Source organism: Pleurodeles waltl, chromosome 5 (genome assembly GCF_031143425.1).
Source record: "Pleurodeles waltl isolate 20211129_DDA chromosome 5, aPleWal1.hap1.20221129, whole genome shotgun sequence".
NCBI classification, from domain to species: Eukaryota; Metazoa; Chordata; class Amphibia; order Caudata; family Salamandridae; genus Pleurodeles; species Pleurodeles waltl.
In genome coordinates this window covers 194,227,644-194,249,286 of record NC_090444.1, presented here as the reverse complement: position 1 = coordinate 194,249,286, position 21,643 = coordinate 194,227,644, and the positions used below count along the sequence as shown (strand labels likewise).

Here is a 21,643-nt window from a genome sequence, read left to right as displayed (position 1 = left end):
AGGGGAACTGGGAACTTGGCGTCACCTCAAGAGGGAGCACCCCAAATGAGTTTGATAACTGTATTAGTCATTTTTATTTTGACTCTTGTGTTTTTTCATTTTCATGTTGCAGTATTCGGGGACGTCTTTAGCAAGTTGGGAATGCTGAAGAAGGAGGGGGGTAGTTAATGGTTAGATTGTATGTACATCACCTGAGTGTCAGCTGTACTACCTGTCATTATGTGCATCACACGATTGTCCAGCAGACCTTGCATGTAGATATTGTGTAGATATTGTGCAGACATGCCAATAGGCTCTCGATGGCCAACATACCATGTAGCATTGTCTTATTCCTCTTATGCTAGAAGGGTCTTGTTACTAGTAAAACGGGGTTCCCCTTTACAGTTACACACTCCCCGGTGGATATCCGGGCTCGGATGGTGATTGCACAGGGGATTCTCTAGGGCAGCCACATCACTCTGGTCAGAACATATGCTCCTAATATAGATAATCCTGCCTTCCACATGAAGATACATACACACTCTGCTATAATCCCCTATAACATGGGGAGGAGATGTGAACACATACTTGGATCCTATATTAGACAGACCTGTGATGATGGACTGGCATAGCAAACAGTCTGCAAATATCATACAAGAGGGGTTGGAGGAATATGACCTAGTTGATGACTGACACCTAGTAGAGAGGGAGGGGCACATTTGTGTCATCAGTGCATGAGACATGGTCTAGGTTAGGCTGCTGGTTGATATCTAAGGAGATCTGCTCATGGGTAACATGTGTAAAACACTTTCAGACCATTCAACAGTAGTGTTGCATTTACTATTGTCCACCATCACTCCTGACCCATTAACATGGTGGTTTCGTGAGGCTGCGCTGTTGGGTGCTGTGTTCAACGAAGAACTCCATGTGGCAATTAGTGAATATTTTGAGAAAAACGCTGGAACTGTGGTGGGAAAAGATACCTTATGGGAGGTGTTAGACCTGACAGCCTTAGGGTGGTCACCCCTAAATTTTTGCCTGCCTCCCTCCACTTTTTGGACACTGTTTTTGCTGGCTTTTAGACTCTGCGCACTGTATCACTGCCAACCAGTGTTAAAGTGCATATGCTCTCTCCCTTTAAACATGGTAACCTTGGATCATACCTGATTGGACTATTTAATTTACTGATAAGTCCCTAGTAATGTGCACTATATGTGCCTAGGGCCTGTAGATTAAATGCTACTAGTGGGCCTGCAGCATTGATTGTGCCACCCACTTAAGTAGCCCCTTTACCTTGTCTCAGGCCTGCCATTGCAAGGCCTGTGTGTGCAGTTTCACTGTCACCTCGACTTGGCATTTAAAAGTACTTGCCAAGCCTAAACCTCCCTTTTCTCCATATATAAGTCACCTCTAATGTGTGCCCTAGGTAACCCCTAGAGCAGGGTGCTGTGTGGGTAAAAGGCAGGACACGTACCTGTGTAGTTTACATGTCCTGGTAGTGTAAAACTCCTAAATTCGTTTTTACACTACTGTGAGGCCTGCTCCCTTCATAGGCTAACATTGGGGCTGCCCTCATACAGTATTGAAGTGGTAGCTGCTGATCTGAAAGGAGTAGGAAGGTCACATTTACTATGGCCAGAATGGTAATACCAAATCCTGCTGACTGGTGAAGTTGGATTTGATATTACTATTCTTGAAATGCCACTTTTAGAAAGTGAGCATTTCTTTGCACTTAAATCTTTCTGTGCCTTACAATCCACGTCTGGCTGGACTTAGTTGACAGCTCCTTGTGCATTCACTCAGACACACCCCAAACACAGGGTACTCAGCCTCACTTGCATACATCTGCATTTTGAATGGGTCTTCCTGGGCTGGGAGGGTGGAGGGCCTGCTCTCACACTAAGGACTGCCACACCCCCTACTGGGACCCTGGCAGACAGGATTGAACTGAAAGGGGACCTGGAGCACTTCTTAGCCACTCTTTGAAGTCTCCCCCACTTCAAAGTCACATTTGGGTATAAAACAGGGCCTCTGCTCTACCTCATCAGACACTTGCTGGAGAAGAAACCTGAACCAGAACCTGCATCCTGCCAAGAGGAACTGCCTGGCTGCCTAAAGGACTCACCTGTCTGCTTTCTACAAAGGACTGCTGCCTTGCTGTTCCCCGCTGCCTTGCTGAACTCTTGCCTTGCTGCTGAAGTGCTCTCCAAGGGCTTGGATAGAGCTTGCCTCCTGTTCCCTGAAGTCTCAGGACCAAAAAGACTTCTCTTTTTCATTTGGACGCCTTGTGCGCCGAAAGATTCGATGCACAGCTTGCTCCGCAGTGAAAAATTCACCGCACGCCGATCCGGAAAGACGCCACTCGACGCAACACCTGCGGTGCGACCGGAACGTCAACGCACAGCCTCGTCTGGACAACGCCGCCCGACTTCAGAAAGGAAATCAACGCGATGCCTGCCGTGAGGGAGAAGATTCCACACACAGACCCCGGGACATCTGGTAATCCCGCGAACCACAGAAGGTGACTGTCCGCGCGCCGGAAACCGATGCACGACTTCCCCGCGTGAAAAATAACGACGCAAGTCCGTGTGTGCAGGGGAGAAATCGACGCACACACCATTTTTCCACGTATCTCTTCCTCTGTGGCCCTTTGCAGAGATTTTCCACTTTAAACCAGGTACTTTGTGCTTGAAAGAGACTTTGTTTGCTTTTTAAAGACTTAAGACACTTTTCAGTGATATCTCTACAATTTCATATTGCATCTTAATTCATTTTGACCTGCAAATATCCAGATAAATATTATATATTTTTCTAAACACTGTGTGGTGTATTTTTGTGGTGCTATATTGTGTTATTGTATGATTTATTGCACAAATACTTTACACATTGCCTTCTAAGTTAAGCCTGACTGCTCGTGCCAAGCTACCAGAGGGTGGGCACAGGATAATTTGGATTGTGTGTGACTTACCCTGACTAGAGTGAGGGTTCTTGCTTGGACAGAGGGTAACCTGACTGCCAACCAAAAACCCCATTTCTAACAGGAGGCATTCAGAGGCTCTGCATGCCCTATAACCCCACTTCCCAGAGGTACTGATACTCTAACTGTGTTAAGGCCCTCCTCACAAGTCCCACACAAAGACACTTAATTACTAAACCCTATAAACCAGTGCTGGATGATAGACCGCTGACTACTGTTAAGACCCTGGAGAGCTGAAATGCAATACTTACCTGTTCTATAGAGGAGACAGCCTGGAGATTCTACTGTAAGCAATTACACACACTCACTTCTAATTGCAATTTGAGGTTAATTTACTTATATTATATTACACTACATATTATACTCCTGTCAAACTTAACAAATTTGGGGTACGGGATGATGCAAACTGTACGATGTGGGGCAAGGGAGGTAGATTTCTTACACCTAGCCTGTCAATGTACTTCTGTCATTCAATCTTGGACTCAAGACACTGTGACTTTAACAGACCTGGTAGAGGAGCAAATACCCCATGATCCTACAGTCTGCCTACTGGGGTTGATCAAAGATCTCCACCCTGCTAACGGAAGATTTGTGTCAGTTGCCTAGTTGCTGGCAAAGACAAAGGTGGCTCTCCACTGGGGTAACAGGGGTAAACCGACCAAGAAGAACTGGCTATCGGACATGACATACTGTAGAGCCCAGCTGGAACTTTACGCAGAAGAACTGTCAAAGCCCTTGAGGCCCAAGATATAAGAGGCCCTTTAATAACATGTTTATTGTCTGCACCGGAGGAACCCTAGGGGATGAGGCAGACAGGAGGTAAACAGGGCTACACATGTGTTATGTAAGATGTCTCTTTATTGTAAGTGCACTGCTGCCAATATCATACTTTAGTTTCTCACCATCTAGATAATGCAGGTACTAGGGAGGTGGGTGATTGTAAGTTTGTTATTGCAGTTCAATGTAATAAATGTTCTGTTACTCACAAATGAATAAAACATGCTTTGATTGGTAAATTCAGTTCTACAGGATGGATTTACAGGGTTGGATTGGAGTAAATTTCTTATATTTTAGATTACAAAGAGTGATTTGTGAGACTGTCATGGCTTTCCATAAGCACTCCCATGCAAGTATATTTAAATGTGTGTAAATGTAACATACATTTATTCACGAATAACTGCTAGAACTCCCACATATCTTTTGCATTACTATTCCATATTTTTCCGTTAGTACCTGCAACGTGTCCCTGGGACCTGAATGGGTGCAGTGAGCAGCGGGTGTTTTCTATTCTTCCTAGACAGCCACACACAATAGAGACTTTGGGTGTGCCTGGATGGGCCATCACTAACAGAATGGAAGGCCGGAATTAGGCACAGCCCGACTTACACCTGAATAGACTGCATCCTGCCTTCACACAAAGTATTGCATACCCCCAAAAAATAGTCTGGAGCCAGGGAAGCAGGAAACCTGTGCACTTCAAAAGGAAACCTCTAGAAACACTCCTACTTCAAAGAAGGCACCAGCTATAAATACTAGACCTCAGACAACAACTCTTCAGTACATTTCTGGACCTACGGAAGACTCTGCCAGGAAGAAGGACTGTTGTGCTGCTGAAAGGACTGCCTCTGTTGGACTGCTGTTCTGAAGGATTGCTGCCGGCTCTGATGACCTGATGCCTGCTGCCCTATTGGCTGGGTGAGAATGCCTGGACCTATAACATGAATACAGGATCACCAGAGTGACTCCAGGCCTGGACCTTTATCCTGAATGTAGGATAGTGAGAGTGACTCCAAGAGCTAGTCTTTGTAACCAGCACCTAGACTCTGCAACTGGGAGCCCTACCCTGTCAAGTGGTGTCACCCTAGTCCTGGTCCCTTGGAAGTTTGCATGAAAGTGTTCTGGCAGCCAATTTGTGCATCCAGCAGAACTGATGCATCTCCCCTGCTGCAAGGACTCTTTCAGCGCAAGGACTGCACATGGCCCTCCAGCCCACAGCCTCATCTGAACTGCTGCTGCACAATGCATTCAGATGCAGGCCCTCACATCACAAGCCTCTCTTCGATGACAGCTTTGAGATGATGCAGGACTTCGCATCACACGCCCCGCAATCTCTTCTGAAACAGCAGAGCATAGCGCTTCCTTGACGCAGGACTTCGCAATCGGAAGATTCCCTCATAGACAGCTTCTCCCTGATGAGGATGTAGGACCGTGCATCACAGCCTTGCAGCTCCCTGGAAACAATGCTACGTAATGCTTCTCCTACCCAGACCTTGCATATCCTTGGCTGCATGACGCATCCTTGACGGGGCCCCTTGCAACACTCTGCAACCAGGATTTAAGATACTCTTGTTTAGCTGGCCTGTGTCCCTTAAGGCAGATCACACTATATCAAGGTTGACCAGAACTTGTGATTTTATTGGAGTTTGGTCCAACTGGATATTCACAGTTGGTGCTTTGTACTTTATTGTCACTATTTTCATTGAAATCTTTAAACCTGCATAGTTATGGCTCTATGGATTGGATATGTCATTTTGGTCTTGTTTTATTTATTAAAAATTACTTTTTTTTTTCTAATTTGGTGTGAGATCCTTCTTGTGTGGTGTTGTGACATTATTACTGTTTGAAACGTTGAACAAATTCCTAACACATTGCCGCTGAGTTAAGTCTGACTGCTTCTGTTGAGCATAGTAACAATTTGGAACTTTTCTATCAAAAGAAGATTATAGATATATACTCCACACTTCCCGATGGGCTGAATCCGGAAGTCAATTACATCAGACAGTCCATTTTTCAGCAGCCAGATGCCAAGCTTAGGGCCTTTCCTGTGCTCACTGGCGAAACCTTGACACATTTCTTGCAGGCAGTAAATTCTGGTTCTCCATTAGACCCTGCATCTCCTTAAATACATTGCCAAGGGTTGAACAGAATCGCTACTGTTCTAACCGAACCTACTGAATCTATCGCTTAAAAGTGGACTGTTACCTCCTCAGTGGAAAAATGCTGCAATCAAACCGTTGTTAAAAAAAAATAAAAAAAACAGGCTTGACCCTCTTTGTCTGAACAATTACAGGTCGAGCTCTGCTACCGGGAGTCTAAAAGGTCCTGAAAAAGCATGTCAATAAACATCTCTCTGGTTTCCTTGAAGCCCTTGAAGTTCTTCACCCCACCCAAATGGAGTTTAGACCTCAGTACAGCAATGAAACTGCCATGCTGGCAGTGGTGAAAGATCTGACACGTCGTCTGGATCTAGGAGGTTTGGCTGCCATTATTCTTTTAGACTCTTAGTGCAGTCTTTGATACTGTAGACCATACTACTCGTATTCAAAGAACATCAAACGCAGGTATCAATGGCATGGCACTAAAATGGCTCACCTCCTTTTTGGAGAATCTTACCTTTGAGGAACTAGATCAGGCCTGTTTCTCCAAATGTTTGCATTTGAATTGTGGGGTGCCACGGGGGTCTTCTCTAAGCCCCAGGCTTTTCAAACTTCACATGTACCCACTGGCAGAGATTGTCTGTTCCCATGTGCTATCGTTGGTTTACTATGCTGATGACACCCAGCTGATCATGTCAATCTCCTCAGATCCAAGCACAGGTCATCCTCAACTAACTCCATGCCTTCATAAAGTGGCAAGGTGGATGGCTAAATGTAGATTAAAACTTAATGAGGACAAAACAGAGGGCATGTTACTGAGCAACAATCTCCATAACAATACTTTGACCCCTTTACCTGACTATTTAAGGAACCTTCCACCACCGAAAAGTTCAATAAAAAGTCTTGGGATATGGTTGAACTACAGCCTCACTATGGACCATGAAGTAAAAAAGCTTGCTGACGCCTGTTTTAGGGTGCTGAGGCAGATTTTCGATCTCCTAACGTTTCCAGCCAAAAAACTGATTGTTCAGAACCTTGTAATCTCATATCTCGACTATGGCAGTCCCCTTTATCTTGGCTTACCCCAGTATGTGGTGAATAGGCTGCAGGTGGTTCAAAATGCTGCTGCTCGCCTTCTTAAGAATATTTTGAGACATCAGTCCGCGAGTTCAATTCAAGGCCCTCTGCATTATGGACAGAGCACTTCACAACAAGGGATCATATCTATTAAGATCTTTGACCTCCTACTCTATCCCTCACTGGTCCCTCAGATCCTCCACTAATTGTCCTTTCATAAGGCCTTGAAAACCTGGCCGTTTAGCACTTAGTTCGGGGGTGACTGGTGACCGGTGACCGGTGACCTGCAATGTCTGCTCTGGTGCTGGGAGGCCTTCTGGTAGCTCTGCGCTACTTAACACACCTAAACTAAACTGTTCCAAGCTACCCAAGGGTTGAGCACAGGTTAGTTTGCTTGTGACTTTAGCCTGACAAGGATTGTGGTTCCTGCTCGAGTATGGTTTCACCTCCCTCAACCAGTAACCCAGTTTTTCACACTGGTGATCAGCAGTGAGGATTTGGACTTGTGTTTGTTCAGTGCCATATACTGATTCTGTGTTGCAATGAAAATCCAAGATAAATAATTTGAGACCATTTAGTCTGTGAGCAGATTCTATCTGTCGACCCTTTATGTCAGAGAAAGCCACTGTGAAGTTAGCTGTGGTTGCACTGATTGGGCCATAGCCAGTGTACGGAGTGAAACTGACGGCCCCATTTGTCAAAGGGGGCTGCAGTAAAGACAATATTACTGCAGTGACGATTGAGCCATCGCCTGTATGCAGAGTAAGGTCCGGACCCTGTTTGTTAGATGGGGCCACAATGAAGAACAAGGGACATTGCCTGGTTCAGCTGTTGGTGGGAGAAGAGAGGGCTGAGGTGATCTGTGCATGTTCCGACTGAGGATAGGAACCTGAGCTATAATCCCCTCCCATGTGACAAGGCTCAGGGGACTTTACGATTTCACTGGAGTAAGCACCATGGACACCCAGCCACTGTATCTTCAGAGATTTGAGTGCTACTCACCATCAACAGCTGCTACAGTCCTCTTTGACACCTGAGAGTGAAATGCTCCTGGGAAGGAGGGAAACACAACCCTGTAGAAGTGGGTAAGTCCAAGTGCAGGGCCAGGAGGCCCCAGATGAACTTTTTCTGCTGCATAGCGCTTTGTGTGCTGGAATACGTTTGACTTTTGGAAGAGTCAGAGTGGTACACCTGAGGCTTGGACTACTAATGGAGTTTAACCTGAATGTCGCCTACAGTGAATGGAGAATACCCACTACCATTTGTGAGAAGGAGGTGGGACTCAGGGTGGGATTCATTGAACATTAGAGCTCTGACCTCAGGGTACCATGTGTATTGTTGGTGTGTGCTGTATTTTACTTTGTGTTTGTAAATAAATACTCCTCCATAAAAGCAAGTATTTGACTGGAAAATCATTTATTGCTTGCTACTGTTCAAATTATTTTGAGCATTTGAGCCTCAGTTCACCCTCTGCATCTTTTCCCTCCCCCCAACCCTGAGAAGCCTTGGGCTGCTTGACCCACGCTACTCCTGAGCATCAAGTCCTGAAAGGGATATTTTGCCCAGTTGCTCAGGACTCATAGTAAGTCAGACTCAGGAAATCAGGAGTTAAAGGCTTCAACCCCCATGGTTGGGCCCAGTAGCTCCCACTTGCCCAGTGGCCCTCTGGAAATGGGTAGTGACATGTACATAAAAGTGGAAGTCAAACCACTTTTTTCCCCAGTTTCAAGTCCTTCAAGACCAAGGAAGGGTCTCTGTCGAGTACTGAAGGGACTGTTGTGCAACCAGGGTTGATGCCTACCTGGCAGTCAGTCTCCCAAAGGTGAGGGGACATCACCTGTGCTCTTCATCGACCCAGTCAAGGCTGCAACTGCATGACTTCTGTCAGCCTGGGCAAGGGCTGCAACAACTTGACTGCCACTGGCCCAGACGAGGGCTGCAATTTTGTCATTGCTGTAGGCCTGTTGAAGGCTGCAAATACCTGGCTAAAGCCAGCCCAGCTGGGGATGTAACTAACTTCAATCCAATCAGGCTCTCGACCTCCAAGACTGCTTCCACCCGGCCCTTTGGCTCAGCCTACTTTGGCACAAGCAGGGTCACATTGCCACACTAGAAGACCTCTGCCACTGGGCCTGTGCCTGCACAGCCCCAGCACTACACCTTCTCAAACCAAGGCTTAGCAGGCACGCTGCTAGACACAGCCCACACAAAGCATCTTAGCAGGCTTGCTTGCAGACTCACTGCAACACATGAATGGTATGTGAAAGGCCACTTCCAGAATAATGTAGTGAATAAAAACTTGTAAAGTAACACAATTCCTGACGAGTGTTAACTCCAAAGATTGCTTAAGCACATTTGACTGCGTGCACATATACACTGCGTTTTAGCCTGATTCACTCTACTACTGATGTCACAGGAGCGATCACAAGGGATGGAGTAGTGGAGGGTTCAGATAGGGTGGAGTGCCCTCAAGGGGATCACACTCAGGAGCACTGACTTGTGTCATCATTGAATTGAGTAGTCTTTAGTGCAACTGTGGGATTAAAGTTCTTTACATTAAGATGATTGTGTCTGTTTGATTGTTGAGCCTAAGCACCCCCAACTACTTCCCCTCAGGAAGCTGTGACTGCTTGCTCTCCCTACTCAGAGAATCAAATGAAGAAGAAGTTGAACTTTGCCCTGTTTTTAGAGCTATCATAGCATGGGCCCCAGGACATCAGTGACAAACGCCCTCAACCCTTACGGTTGATACCTAGTAAGCCTTGCCTGCCCCATGAGAGGGTTTCCCAACTATTATACTTTCTACGGCTATCGTCTCGGTCTCCGTATTACTTTATTATTCAGATGAGGCTTGATGTGCTAGAGCTATGGAACTAATTTATGATAGTAAGAAAAATATGTCAAACCTACCTGATGTATAGTTTATCTTTGTGAATGGTCCTAGTCTATGTTTTTAGAAGTATGTGTAAGAATTACTGCATATATAAACCGTGCATGACATCATGCATACAAACGTGTTTGGCATTTGAAAGGCTAACTTGTGTCTATTTTCTCAAATATTCAGACATAAGTTTGCATTTTTCATTGAATACATGTGAGGAAAAATGTGCAAATCTCTTTTTATTTTCAACTAAGTATTTACATTGATGTCAACTTTGTTGCAGTAAATGCATTAAATACATCACCTTCATACACACACCCTATAACAATTGAATAAACAGTTGCACTTTGCCTCACTTTAAGCACGAGTTATACCTGAATCATTCCAGTGTAGTTACCACTGGAGAGAAGTGCGGAGGATACAATTTAAATTAAGTGCCATAAATAATAAACACAAACTTTGTGTTATTTATTTTCTTGAGAAACAACTTTCCCATGTATATATTTAAACAGACAAGCGCACAAGGGAAACATTTGGAATGAGCTACCGAGGTCCCTTTCGGCCCCGACCTCGTGTGAGAAAACAATACGAGATAGAATGATTATAGCGTGCAAGAGTCAACGGGTCAAAGAGCACCAACTAAATTACAAGGGTCCCGCTAGTCCCTTTGTTTCACAGAAATACACTACTGCGGGGCTGTTCTTCACAACTCATGGAAAAAGGCACCTGTTGCACTACTTACATTACACCTCGCTGCTCGGGTTTCAGCCACACGGTCAGAGTGAACGACGCCGCGAATGTAACAGAAGGTGGCGAGGAGAAGCATCCCTTGTGATTACGAAAAATAAAACTTGCTGTGACGCTGCCGGACCCCGGGGGCACATCATTCGTATCTTCTGTAATGCAGGTGCCAAGGCCTTTTGAGAAAAGGTTAGTATGCGAAGGCGTCGATGACCTGAGTGGGCATTCCTGAATGCAGAATCGCTGGGTGCAGGACTGAAGGCTTTTGGCATCCACAGAGCTCTGACAAAAGGTGCTCCGTTCCGGGTGACCACAGGTGGCGTTCGATGGGTCGACAGTAACACTTTTAAAGGCAGCAACATTTTCAAGCTTGGGAAACAATCCCTGGGACACAGCCGATGGTACATAAAAATTGGAGAAGAAAAGTATTTCAAATGGAAAAAGTAGGAGGCCTCTTCGTGATGGTTCTCGGCCGTTCATTGTAACAATACAAAATACCATGTGATCAATGGATCTAAATAAATAATTGTGCACTTTCTGACAGCAGCATCCTCAAGCAAAGGCAAGTAATGCAATACTCAGGTTGTAAACAGACTGAATTAAGGCCGGCTGGGCAAGGTAACACCATCTGCCATCCATGGAGCTGTTTTACAGAGGAAGGTAGCTGGCATCTGTGTAAAAAAAAAAAAGAAGATATTCATTTAAGGCGTAATGATTCATCTCAATCAGCTATTAGAGTAATACACTTAAAACCAGATAAGGTTATTTTAGGATACCAATAAACAGAGATTTCGAAAAACCGTGCTTAATTAAAAAACTATGGAAAAATAAAAAAAAATATTTGTGATGCATGTTACACTGAAATATTAAAACAATGCTTTCTTCTTTATTTAAATGAAACTATTTGTAATCGTCAATAAAAATACATGACAATTTAACTTTTTCTTTAAATTGCTCAAAACATTTCCAAAAAAGGTGGACGATACCATTTGCACGTCATAATGTAAAAGGTACTTAGGGTCTTTCTTGTTTTCCCATTCTACTCCAATTAAAAAAAAATACATCACCAAGTGAAAGTAAATATGACCTCAGATGCTAAAAAGCCTTCTCTGAAATCAAATGTTAAATTAATTTGTTGTTATCATTCGGCCTACCTACTTCACTCATATTTCTCTCTACTAAAATAGGCACACAAAACCAACCCCTAAAAAGAATTAGACAGCAGCAGGAGTGGAAGACAGAGCAGTGCGGCCTTCATTAGGTCTCGGTTGCAGTAGGTGGGATTTCATCCGTTAACCAGGCATTTGCTCATTTTTATCACCTTGCATAATCAATGAGGCCTGGATTTTGTGCCCATATATGGTGCAATGTATATACACCAGCCTTACCGAATGCAGTATCATAATACACATGCCAAAAGCCACTCATTATCAATGCTCACTGCTATGCTCTGAACAGTGGTCAAAACATAACACCCCTGCATAAACTGGCCTGGTTTGGAAATTGCAATATTCTATTTCTACCATGCCACATTTAACAATAGCCTGCTAACAAACATTTATGATCCTGACTTCTAAAAATAAGAACTAATTTAATCAATACAAATTCTCAGAAGAGTTGATCTGTGACTAGCCCTGATAAGTATTTCCTTGTTGTATGTTCATTATTTACACTGCGTTTTACCGTGGGATTTGCATACATACTGTGCACAAATAACAAACCTGGTATCTTTCACCTACAAGCTTTCAAATTATAAACTACAATTCTGAATGCTAATCACTACTTCATAGTTTTGTTAACCATCATTGTCCTTCATCCCGTTCATCCTCTTCCCCATCTCCTTTCAGCAATCCCCATCAAAGGAAATGCACAAAAAAATGTATTTTTAAAAGGTTCAATAGCTTAGCACGCTGTAAGCAAACTGAAATCCACGCAGTCACCCACCCAATGTCTCACCACAAACCTGTTACTATTCCTTTCTATTTCCTTCCCCTGATTTTATTTTCCTGCATATCTATGGTTTATCACTTTATCATAAAAAAAGTGGCTGGATTTTAAATCCCCTCACCTGCTCTGTGGTTGTCTTATTTGCTTACTTATTTACACAGGGTTACATTTTATTTTCCAAGTACCCCAAGTCTGGTTTGCGCACACGGACGGGCAAAACTATGTTTCATGTGCACTTTTGAATTTTCTTAGAAGGCATTTGTACTAATTCGCTCGCCATGCTACCGAAACAAATTCAGAGGCCCAAATGCATAGGACTAACCATAAAATAAAAAATATAGAAATACATGCAACGTTTACTAAGCACATAAAGGATTTTCACGTTATATGCATGTGCTATTTAGGATAAAACTGTTGACCCCAACACCAGTATGAACCCCTTTCTTTGTGCATCAGTGTTGTCAACCCTTTAAATCCTCGTGCTGCCAACAGAGTGAAGCCACCACATGGAAGGCGGGATTAGAGGATTTAATGTAAACAAAGGAACACAGCGTGCAGTAGAGCTCAATTTTGCATAAAAACAGACATTTTGAAGACGGGCAAACAGGCCAAAGCGAGAATTTTTTCCAAGGAAAAGGTTTGCGTTTTGATCATTTGCCATTGATGTACATTTCCTTTCTTCAACCCAGTAAAAGTAAAGTTCTCTCACACTAGGTGATCTAATTATACACAGCAGCGGCCTCACGATATGGCACAGGAGTTTACATTAGTGTGCACAGTGCACAACATATAACGGTAAACTTTAAAGCAAAGACGTTCGGCCAGACTCTTACCTTCTTTTCTCCATGTGAGCAGATGCAGTAAAGCAGATTACACTCTCCGCCACCTGTCTCTGAGAAGCATGCCGCTGTTCATGCTTATCCACGGTGTTTGTCGGAAAAACGCACACTCCGAAGGCTGCGCTGGTAATTTCACTTCTGACTGAAGTTGCGCCGCCGCTATTTATTCCACAGGTCGGGATGTCCGAGCTCGCGCCGCCGCCTTCGGTCGCAACAAGTGGTTGTTTGTACTGCAGGTGCGCGGCGCGCCGTTGCTAGGTAACCGCGGCCGGGGCAGGGTTCCTGTCAGCAGCAGCTACGCAAAATGGCACTGCAGATGGCGACTTACTTCTAGCGGCTTCCCCTCGTCTAATTAAGCCTTGAGTCTGTTCCCAATCCTGCCTCTAATTTGCACCTGTCGTTGTTAAACCACGCACGTTTTGATTTTACAGTTATTCAATTTAAAAGGCGTAAGGGGTTACATTTAGTTATTCCTGTTTCAAATAGTTACAAGATGTAACCCTGTGCTGTTGATGTTGCAATTAAAAGAAAGTTAATGTTCTCCATTCTGAGACGGTGGTGCAGCCCAATTGTAGAATTTAACTGGTTTTAAGGCGAGGGCTTGGAGTCGTATTGCAAAAACATTTAACTGTCGCAGAGGGGGAAGAAACAGAACACTTCCCCAGTTCTAATGTATGTGCTCCCTCTGTCAGAAAGGGGGGAGCAAACGCATTTTGCACCTATCCAAACATAAAACAAACTTTCACATAGTAAGACGTGTTGAAAGTACGCGTTTTACCTATCCAAACATAAAACAAACTGCTTTCACATATTAAAACGTGGAGAAAATTCATTTATCTGCCTTTCAAATGTGAAAGAGCGGACAACAAAGAAACAAAACCAGTTTGTATGACATACGTGGCAAAATACTGCAAACAGGCTACACTGTAGATGTTCTTGGACTACGAATTCCTTGCTAAAACACACACATGTAAAATAACTTGCAATAAAAAAAGTTGTTATGCAAGTTTATCAATGACTCTATAATCCATTTTCTATTTTTTTATAATGAAGCAAAACACTTTCTGTATTATGGTCTGGGACAACTCTTATCTGCCCCATTACATATTACGGAAATATGAAAAATAGAGCAAATTAATACTGCCCTATTTTGCACCAGTGCAGAGTTTCGGTAACACAAGTACTCTTGGTGAGCAATTAGGGTTAGGCTCATGGACGTCAATTTACCGAAATGCCAGGGGTAGCGAGTGACATCACACATCCCTTGACCTTCACCTTCACTCATACATACTTACACATATACACAAATTTCCTATGTACCTCGGCTATCGTGGACGGGCATATTCCAGCTACTTGTACTACATTCTAATATATTCACTGTCAGTGTAATAAAAAATTGACAGAAAAAAAGAGAGTGGAGCCCCAACTGACATAAGAATGAGCTGCCTGCCTCTGTATACCGGCACTGAATTTGCCACCTCTGAGGTCAAGGGTGCCAAAGGTAGTGTCAGGGGTCGCAAAGGACAAGCCAGGGGTCGCAGCTGTGACCCCTGGCGACATCTAATTTAGTCCATGGTTTGACTTCCAATGACACACTGCTAGGGTACATCTATGAGCAGATTTGTTTTGGTTTCAAATCCTCATAAAAAGTGAAATCTTGTTTCCTTTACAGTATTTTGAGGTCTTTCAACCAGACATCTTGTTGAGCAAGAGACGCCTTTAACTGCTGCTGTTTATAATTCACCTGTGAAATTTTAGTAACAGTGTGTATTATCAGTTAATTAGTTTCAGACAGCACAGCTCGGGAACACAAAGTGTCAAAAACTGCTTCATGTTTATGAGTTGTGATGTCTTAAGCTCATGCACTAACCCATAGGGCCGTATGCGAATGCGTCCGTTTGGGCAGGGCTCAGCTGTGCACCTATTTGTATACAATTAAACTTTTTTTTTAATTTGATAAATTGTTCAACTTAAAATATATAGGAAATTCAAGTCCGCAATGAGGACAAAAATGAACTAACATCATGAATAAATGAAGAACTGAATTAAGAACTAAACGTTACCCGTAAGCAAGATTTTTAGGAGATAGAGTAAGGGAGACTGGGCAAAGAAAAGGGAAAGAAGAAGAAACAAGAGCATAAGGGGTGTACAGCAATGTCTTATAAGATAATTATATAATGATATAATTGTTTACATTAGAAAAACATTTGAACTCTGGGAAATGAAAGTTAATGAAGGTAGTGACACAACACTCATGAGATTTTTATGTTGAATTATCAGAAGATTCCTACAGAGATCAACAATTAGAAAAAGGTAATAAAAAACGCCTTTCTTGCTTGCACATTCTAAAATGCATGTACTTAACTGATGTTCTCTTATTTCGTGCCGAAGACAGCATAGCTCGTTAACACAGACACCCACTGCTTACTGTTTCCAACCTATGCTGGTGACTCCTATGCACTAATTTGGGGAAAAAACGTAGTTAACCGTACGTGCTCTACAAAGTGCAATTGCCTAGCAACAAGCACACATATGTGCTCTGAAAAAAAATCACACATTCATGATATGGCCCATAGAGTCATCGGGTAGTGCATATGATGCAGACAGCGTAATATCGGTGAAAACTGACTGGTGCATTTTTATTAGAGAGAACTAACTGAAAAAACGAGCTGACGCGGCGGTTCTTGAAGTGAATCCCCACAAATGGAGTTCAGTCCATCAGCCATCACCACTGACCATTCAGGCGCAAAAGGAGGAGGTCTGGCTACGTTTTACAAAGCCAGCTTTGCCACCAAGCAATACCCCTATAGCCAGCTGAAACTGTTTAATCGTCAAGCTAACTGGTTCTGCTTACCTCATTTATACTTTTCCATCAATTTATTCCCCACCAGCTAGTGCTTATTCATTTATACACCTTTTGAAGCTATTGAAATGAACTTCTTTACTGATTTTTCTGCCCCAAGTATTTGAGGCACTTTGACGCTGATGTCAGGCATGACAGTAGTACTAAGGATTCAATTTACTATCTCTCAGCCTTTTCTCACACTCAGAAGCATATTTACAAGCCCCTTGCACCTCCTTTGTGTCGGTTTCATGACGCAACAGTGACCCACACCTTGAAATTATATCTATGAGGCCGTGCAAAGCCACTTTGCATGGTTTTGAATGGCCTCATAGATATGGAGTAAGGCAAGGCATAGTAAATTGCTGTGTTGCCCCACTCTGCGCAAGGAAGGCGGTCCATGGCCATTGTAATGGGTAATCCCACGCAACACCCATGGAGTTTGATGCATCCCCAGATTTACAATACCTTGTAAACCTGGGGGTGCGTCAAAACCGTACACCTCTCCAGGGAAGGTGCAGCGGGGAGAAATATCTTTATTTCTCCTCACCTTTTCCTCTTTCTATGTGTGCTGCAGAACGCAGCACACATAGAAAGAGGAAAAAGACTCCCAGGATTGTTTTTGTGCAGGAATGTGTAGCTTCCTGCAGCAAAAAACCTGCCTAAAATGCAGACTCCCTACTCCATGGTGCAAGGGCACCCGTGTTTGCACTAGGCTGCCAAAATAGCTCCAGCCCAGTGGGAAAGGACAGGAATGCGTCATATGCCATTGATACAGCACATTCCTACCCTTTCCCTTTGACACAGGGCAGCGCAACAAGGTGACTTACTGTGCTGCCCTGCGCCAAAAGCCCATAAATATGGGCTTCAATATGTTAACAATTCCACCTACAAGGCTAGGTACACTATAGATTTGTTATTTTGGTCCTTCAGGACATTTTTAGTGGAAGCATTACTTTTTTAAATTAATATATTTTATTGACCAATAATTAAACATTTACCATTACTTGTTCCGATGCATGCAAACGAATTAGAAGAAATACATTTAATCGCATACCATATCATATAAAAACCCTTCAGAGGAAATGTAATAATATAAGAAAAATTAGGTAAATGCTCCTAAGAAGAAAAAATGTCTATGTGCAGAAAGGGGAACAACCTGAATGTTACAAAAACAGAAAAAAATTTCATTTTGTAACTGGAATAGAAATGGCCAAAAGAGAGAGAAAGAAAGATATATAAGAAGGACAAGATGATCAAAAAAAAAAAGAAAAGAAAATAACCCATTGCTTCATCAATAAATTATACATAAAACAACGCCTGCTAATTCACTAGCATACACTGTTTAGCAGATGTATCCCTTCAATGAGATCTCAAAACCTGAGAGCTACGAGATTTAACAATAAAACATTTAGATAGAAGCACAGTTAAGGCAAACCTTATATGTATATACACTGAAAATAATGAAAGTACAAAATGCCTTCAAAGATAGGCCGCACAGCAAAGCCCCTGGTATGGGTTGATTACTGACTGAATTTTATAAATAATAGTGAGACGCCTGCAGCTGGATTTAGAGTAATTTGTCATTATTCTTGATGTTGAAAAATCATTTATTTTTTGGGGGATGGTGATATCTAATCACTGTGCTTTGGAGGATTAGCCTAGGGGGAGGACATTGTAGGCTGGATCCACCCCCAGTTGTATCCATCCCTGTGTGCCTGCATGAGAGTCAATGGGTTAATGTCCCACCACTAGATATTGACAGGAGCACTCAGCACAGTTGCCCACTTTCCTCACTGCTGTTTGCCATAGCACTGGAACCATGGCTTGTGTAGTAAGGGAATGGTACCAAGACAGTGGTATGTTACATGGCAAAAGCGGGTGCTGATCTCCCTCTGTACTCACAGTATGGAATCCGAGGCATGCTACCAGGGAAGTACTTAAGCATTTATTTGGATCAATCTGATATGATGGACCCTAACTTTGGAAACTGCTCAATTTGACTTAGAGATCCCACTGCAGGGGAATGGCTCAGTTAAGAGATACCTTTGTTTTCAGGTTCACAGAAATGTAAAGACTGTAGTGGCAGATGATTACAGGATGGTGATGCACATATTTCAGGGATTGATGGACCACTAGACTATGGTGGGAAAGATACCACTCCTCAAAACAGTACTACTGCTTCAGCTTCTGTACATATTTATTAACATCCTAATACCACTGGCATACATTGTTTGGGCAGCTGCATATACTGACAGTTAATCTAGGGCAATGAACAACTGAGTCTGAGCTGGGTCATGTTCATTATGCCTTATAATGAGTATGGGTGGGCGTAAACTCTGCTCCCATGGTGGGGCTTGTGGAGTTCGGTAGAACTCTGTCAGCCGCTGTGTGGTGGATTTTATCACCCATCCTCTTAGAATGCACAGTTTTCAAATCCTACTGCTTATTTATTAGGCTAGATGAACCTTTCTAAAAGCAGTAGCAACCAAAGGGCTGGCTGACAGGAGCAATTTATGTTATGTAGAAAAAAACTATAGCAAACAACTCAGAGCAGGTAGGGAGTAGGCAGCAGCAGTGGAAATCTCAGCCTGGTAGCCATGCATGGCTGTCCCTACTAGGATGCAGAGACCAGCATGACCTCGTTTTTCATGCACTCAAATGTGCTAGTTGTGCCCTGGAGGTTTCAGTCAGGATGAGGTGCCTAGTTACTGGTGGAGCTGCATAGAAAGGAGGTGAATTTTATTTCTTAGCTTAAAACAAAGAGTTAAAGATTTCAAGTGAGCATGTTGGAGGAGGGTGGGCCCACCATCCTTCTTAGGAGGGGCCTGCCCCTGCATGCACGGGAGCATAGCACATTCCAAGTTTCCTCAGTAGTGGCTACACGGAGGTCTCTGAACCAGCACAGGGTCTTGGTGAAATATGCTTGCAGTCTTAACTCTAGCGCTCGCAGCCGAATAAAGAAGTTTGATCTAATTTAAGAACCCAGTACCCAGGTGGATACTTATAATCACCTGGGCCAGAAAATTCCATTCAAGGCTGTCAAAAGTTTTTTCAATAGGCTACTAATAATATCGCAGCACGCAGTGCTGTGGTCGGTGCTTTTTCCAGCAATAGCAGCAGTCGACGGATGTTCAGTGCTGTGTTCGTGTGATGGAGATGGGTTGGTGATGCCTGACCCAGAGCTCTACTTTCTTGATCCTCAGGCACAGTATGCTTATTATTGGGTTCACTTTGCTGTATTGCTGCCGAATGTGGAGGTAGAAAGAAACCCAGCAGTGCCTATTTCATTGAGTAAATGTTGTCTCACCCTTTACAGAGACTTCAAATTAATGCAGTAGCATGCACAAACTGAGAATGGAACTGCTTGTCTAGGGTCCATGGACCTGAACTTTTAGGAGCTGCTCTTGTGTTACAATGCCTGAGTGCCCCAAATGACAAAGCCCAAAGCGCAACAGCAGCTGATAGACCTGGGCCTCACATACACAGTTGATTTATATAGTCAGGAGAAGGTTCTGTGCCCAAAGCAAATTAGGAAGTTGGGTGACAAAAACACTTCAGACATTTTGCTGTATGATAGATTATGCCAAGCATAATGCCTAAAATAGTTCATCGTAAATCTTAAAATTTTCGGAACGCAATTTATATAGAGACCCTGGCAAAGGCATCAAATTCCTTGAAAAATGATGCAAGCGTTGTCTCAGCATTAGAAAATTATAACAAAATATCATCAGCATTAGCTGAAAACCACATCTTCATTTCTGCAAGCTGAACCATCCATAGAGGTGGATCTTTCTAACTTTCCCCTAAACAGCTCGAAGACTAAAATAAACAGTTAACAAGAGAGAAGGCAAGTCTGCCTTGTTCCATTCTTCAATGAAAACTATAGAGAATAAACACCATTAATGAAAAACAGTGCTTCGGAAGAGCTGCATATTAAAACAATAATTTTTTTATTGTCTGCTCCCCTTCAGGACAAAATCTCCACCACGCAATCCCATCCAATCCCAGTTGAAAGCCTTCTCTGCATCTAATAAAATAGCAGCTTATGAAAAATTCTTAATGAGAAGCAGTGTGAATGACATAAAACAAGTTCCATAGTTACCTAAGATGTGATGTCCCTTAACAAACCTGACTGGTCTTGATCAATCAGATCTGGTAGAAAACTTTCTATGCATATAACAAACAGTTTAGGATTTATTTTACATTCCAGATTTATAAGTGAGATAGATCTGTATTTGTTTTTAAAAAACAGTATACGAACACTGTGTAAATGTCTTCAGTCTTATATATTGGACAAAACTGATTAAAAAATGAGAAAAACTTAAGAGCTAAAATCTTACAGAATTGCAGAACAAGCTCTACCAAGAAACCATCGCGTCTTAACTTTGTGAAGTCTATGAAGTTCCAGCCAACATTCAGTTCAGACCTATATCTCTCTTTAAAGATGACAGATTTGTTTGATGGTGCATGTTATCTTGCAAGGAGAGGAAATCATAATCTTTGACAGCATCAGATAACATATATCAGGAGCATACAATTCATCATAGTAATCCACAAAATATTTTTATAGATTTATATTCTTAAACATAGTTTTGCCTTTCCTATCTAATGCTCTTCTATTATAGCATTTTTCTTTATTTTGAGATGATTTGCTAAGAACTTCCTTGATTTAGTCTAGTCACCATATAATTGTACATCAACCTTTCATAAAAATCCCATGCTCGTTTAGTAGATATTTTGTTAAATTCTCCTTTTTCTTTTCACAGTTGCCATAAACATTTTTTTACATTTTGAAATAAAATAAGCATGTCCAGGTTTTTAAATATTTTTAAGAATATCATCAAATTCACTTAAAACCCTTTTTTTCTTATTGAAACATAGTGAGTTTTAGAGCCCTTGCTGTAGCTTTTAAGGAATCCCAAATCATATCAGTAGTAACATCCTTTGAGAGATTAAACTAAAAAAAATCATTAGAAAGTAGCTGAATTGTTCAATTTAAAATTATATTTTAAGAATGAATTATTAAAGCACTATCTAATTGAGTGTGAAAGATCAGTTACAATATCCAAATCAATTACCACTGGAACATGGTTCAGAATCAGAATAGAACCAATTCGGTATTAGGCAGATCTTGCATTACTGAATAACTTAAATGATATAATCAATTGTTGACTGCGAATAATGTGTTGAGTAATAACATGTGTTCACTACATTTCTGGATTATATATTCTTCAAGAATTATGTTTAGATCTGTTTGTGAAAAAATTATCTTAAGAATTGTTTGCATAAAATTGGATACGTATGTAACTTTAGAATTTCTCTTGAAAAAAGCATCCATTAATAGTTTACAATCATCACCCAAAATAATAGTATCTTTGTGCTACAGCAGCATATTGGCTAAAATTGCTTTTCAGAACTCAACCTTCAAATTATTAGGACCATACATATTTAGAATTCACATAGGTACAGCATTGATTTTAA

At 42.4% G+C, this 21,643-nt stretch overlaps 1 protein-coding gene across 1 annotated transcript in view; it reads right to left on the bottom strand.

The window, feature by feature from the left end:
• USH2A (usherin) overlaps window positions 1-13,606 on the bottom strand; it is a 3,586,186-nt gene extending 3,572,580 nt beyond the window's left edge. Inside the window, exons 1-2 of the mRNA XM_069233891.1 lie at window positions 13,312-13,606; window positions 10,533-11,202 (exon numbers count right to left, since the gene is read on the bottom strand). Coding sequence (XP_069089992.1) covers window positions 10,533-11,032 — 500 coding nt within the window. The 5' untranslated portion in view covers window positions 11,033-11,202; window positions 13,312-13,606. The remainder of the gene's footprint in view (window positions 1-10,532; window positions 11,203-13,311) is intronic.
• Window positions 13,607-21,643: the final 8,037 nt, after the last annotated feature.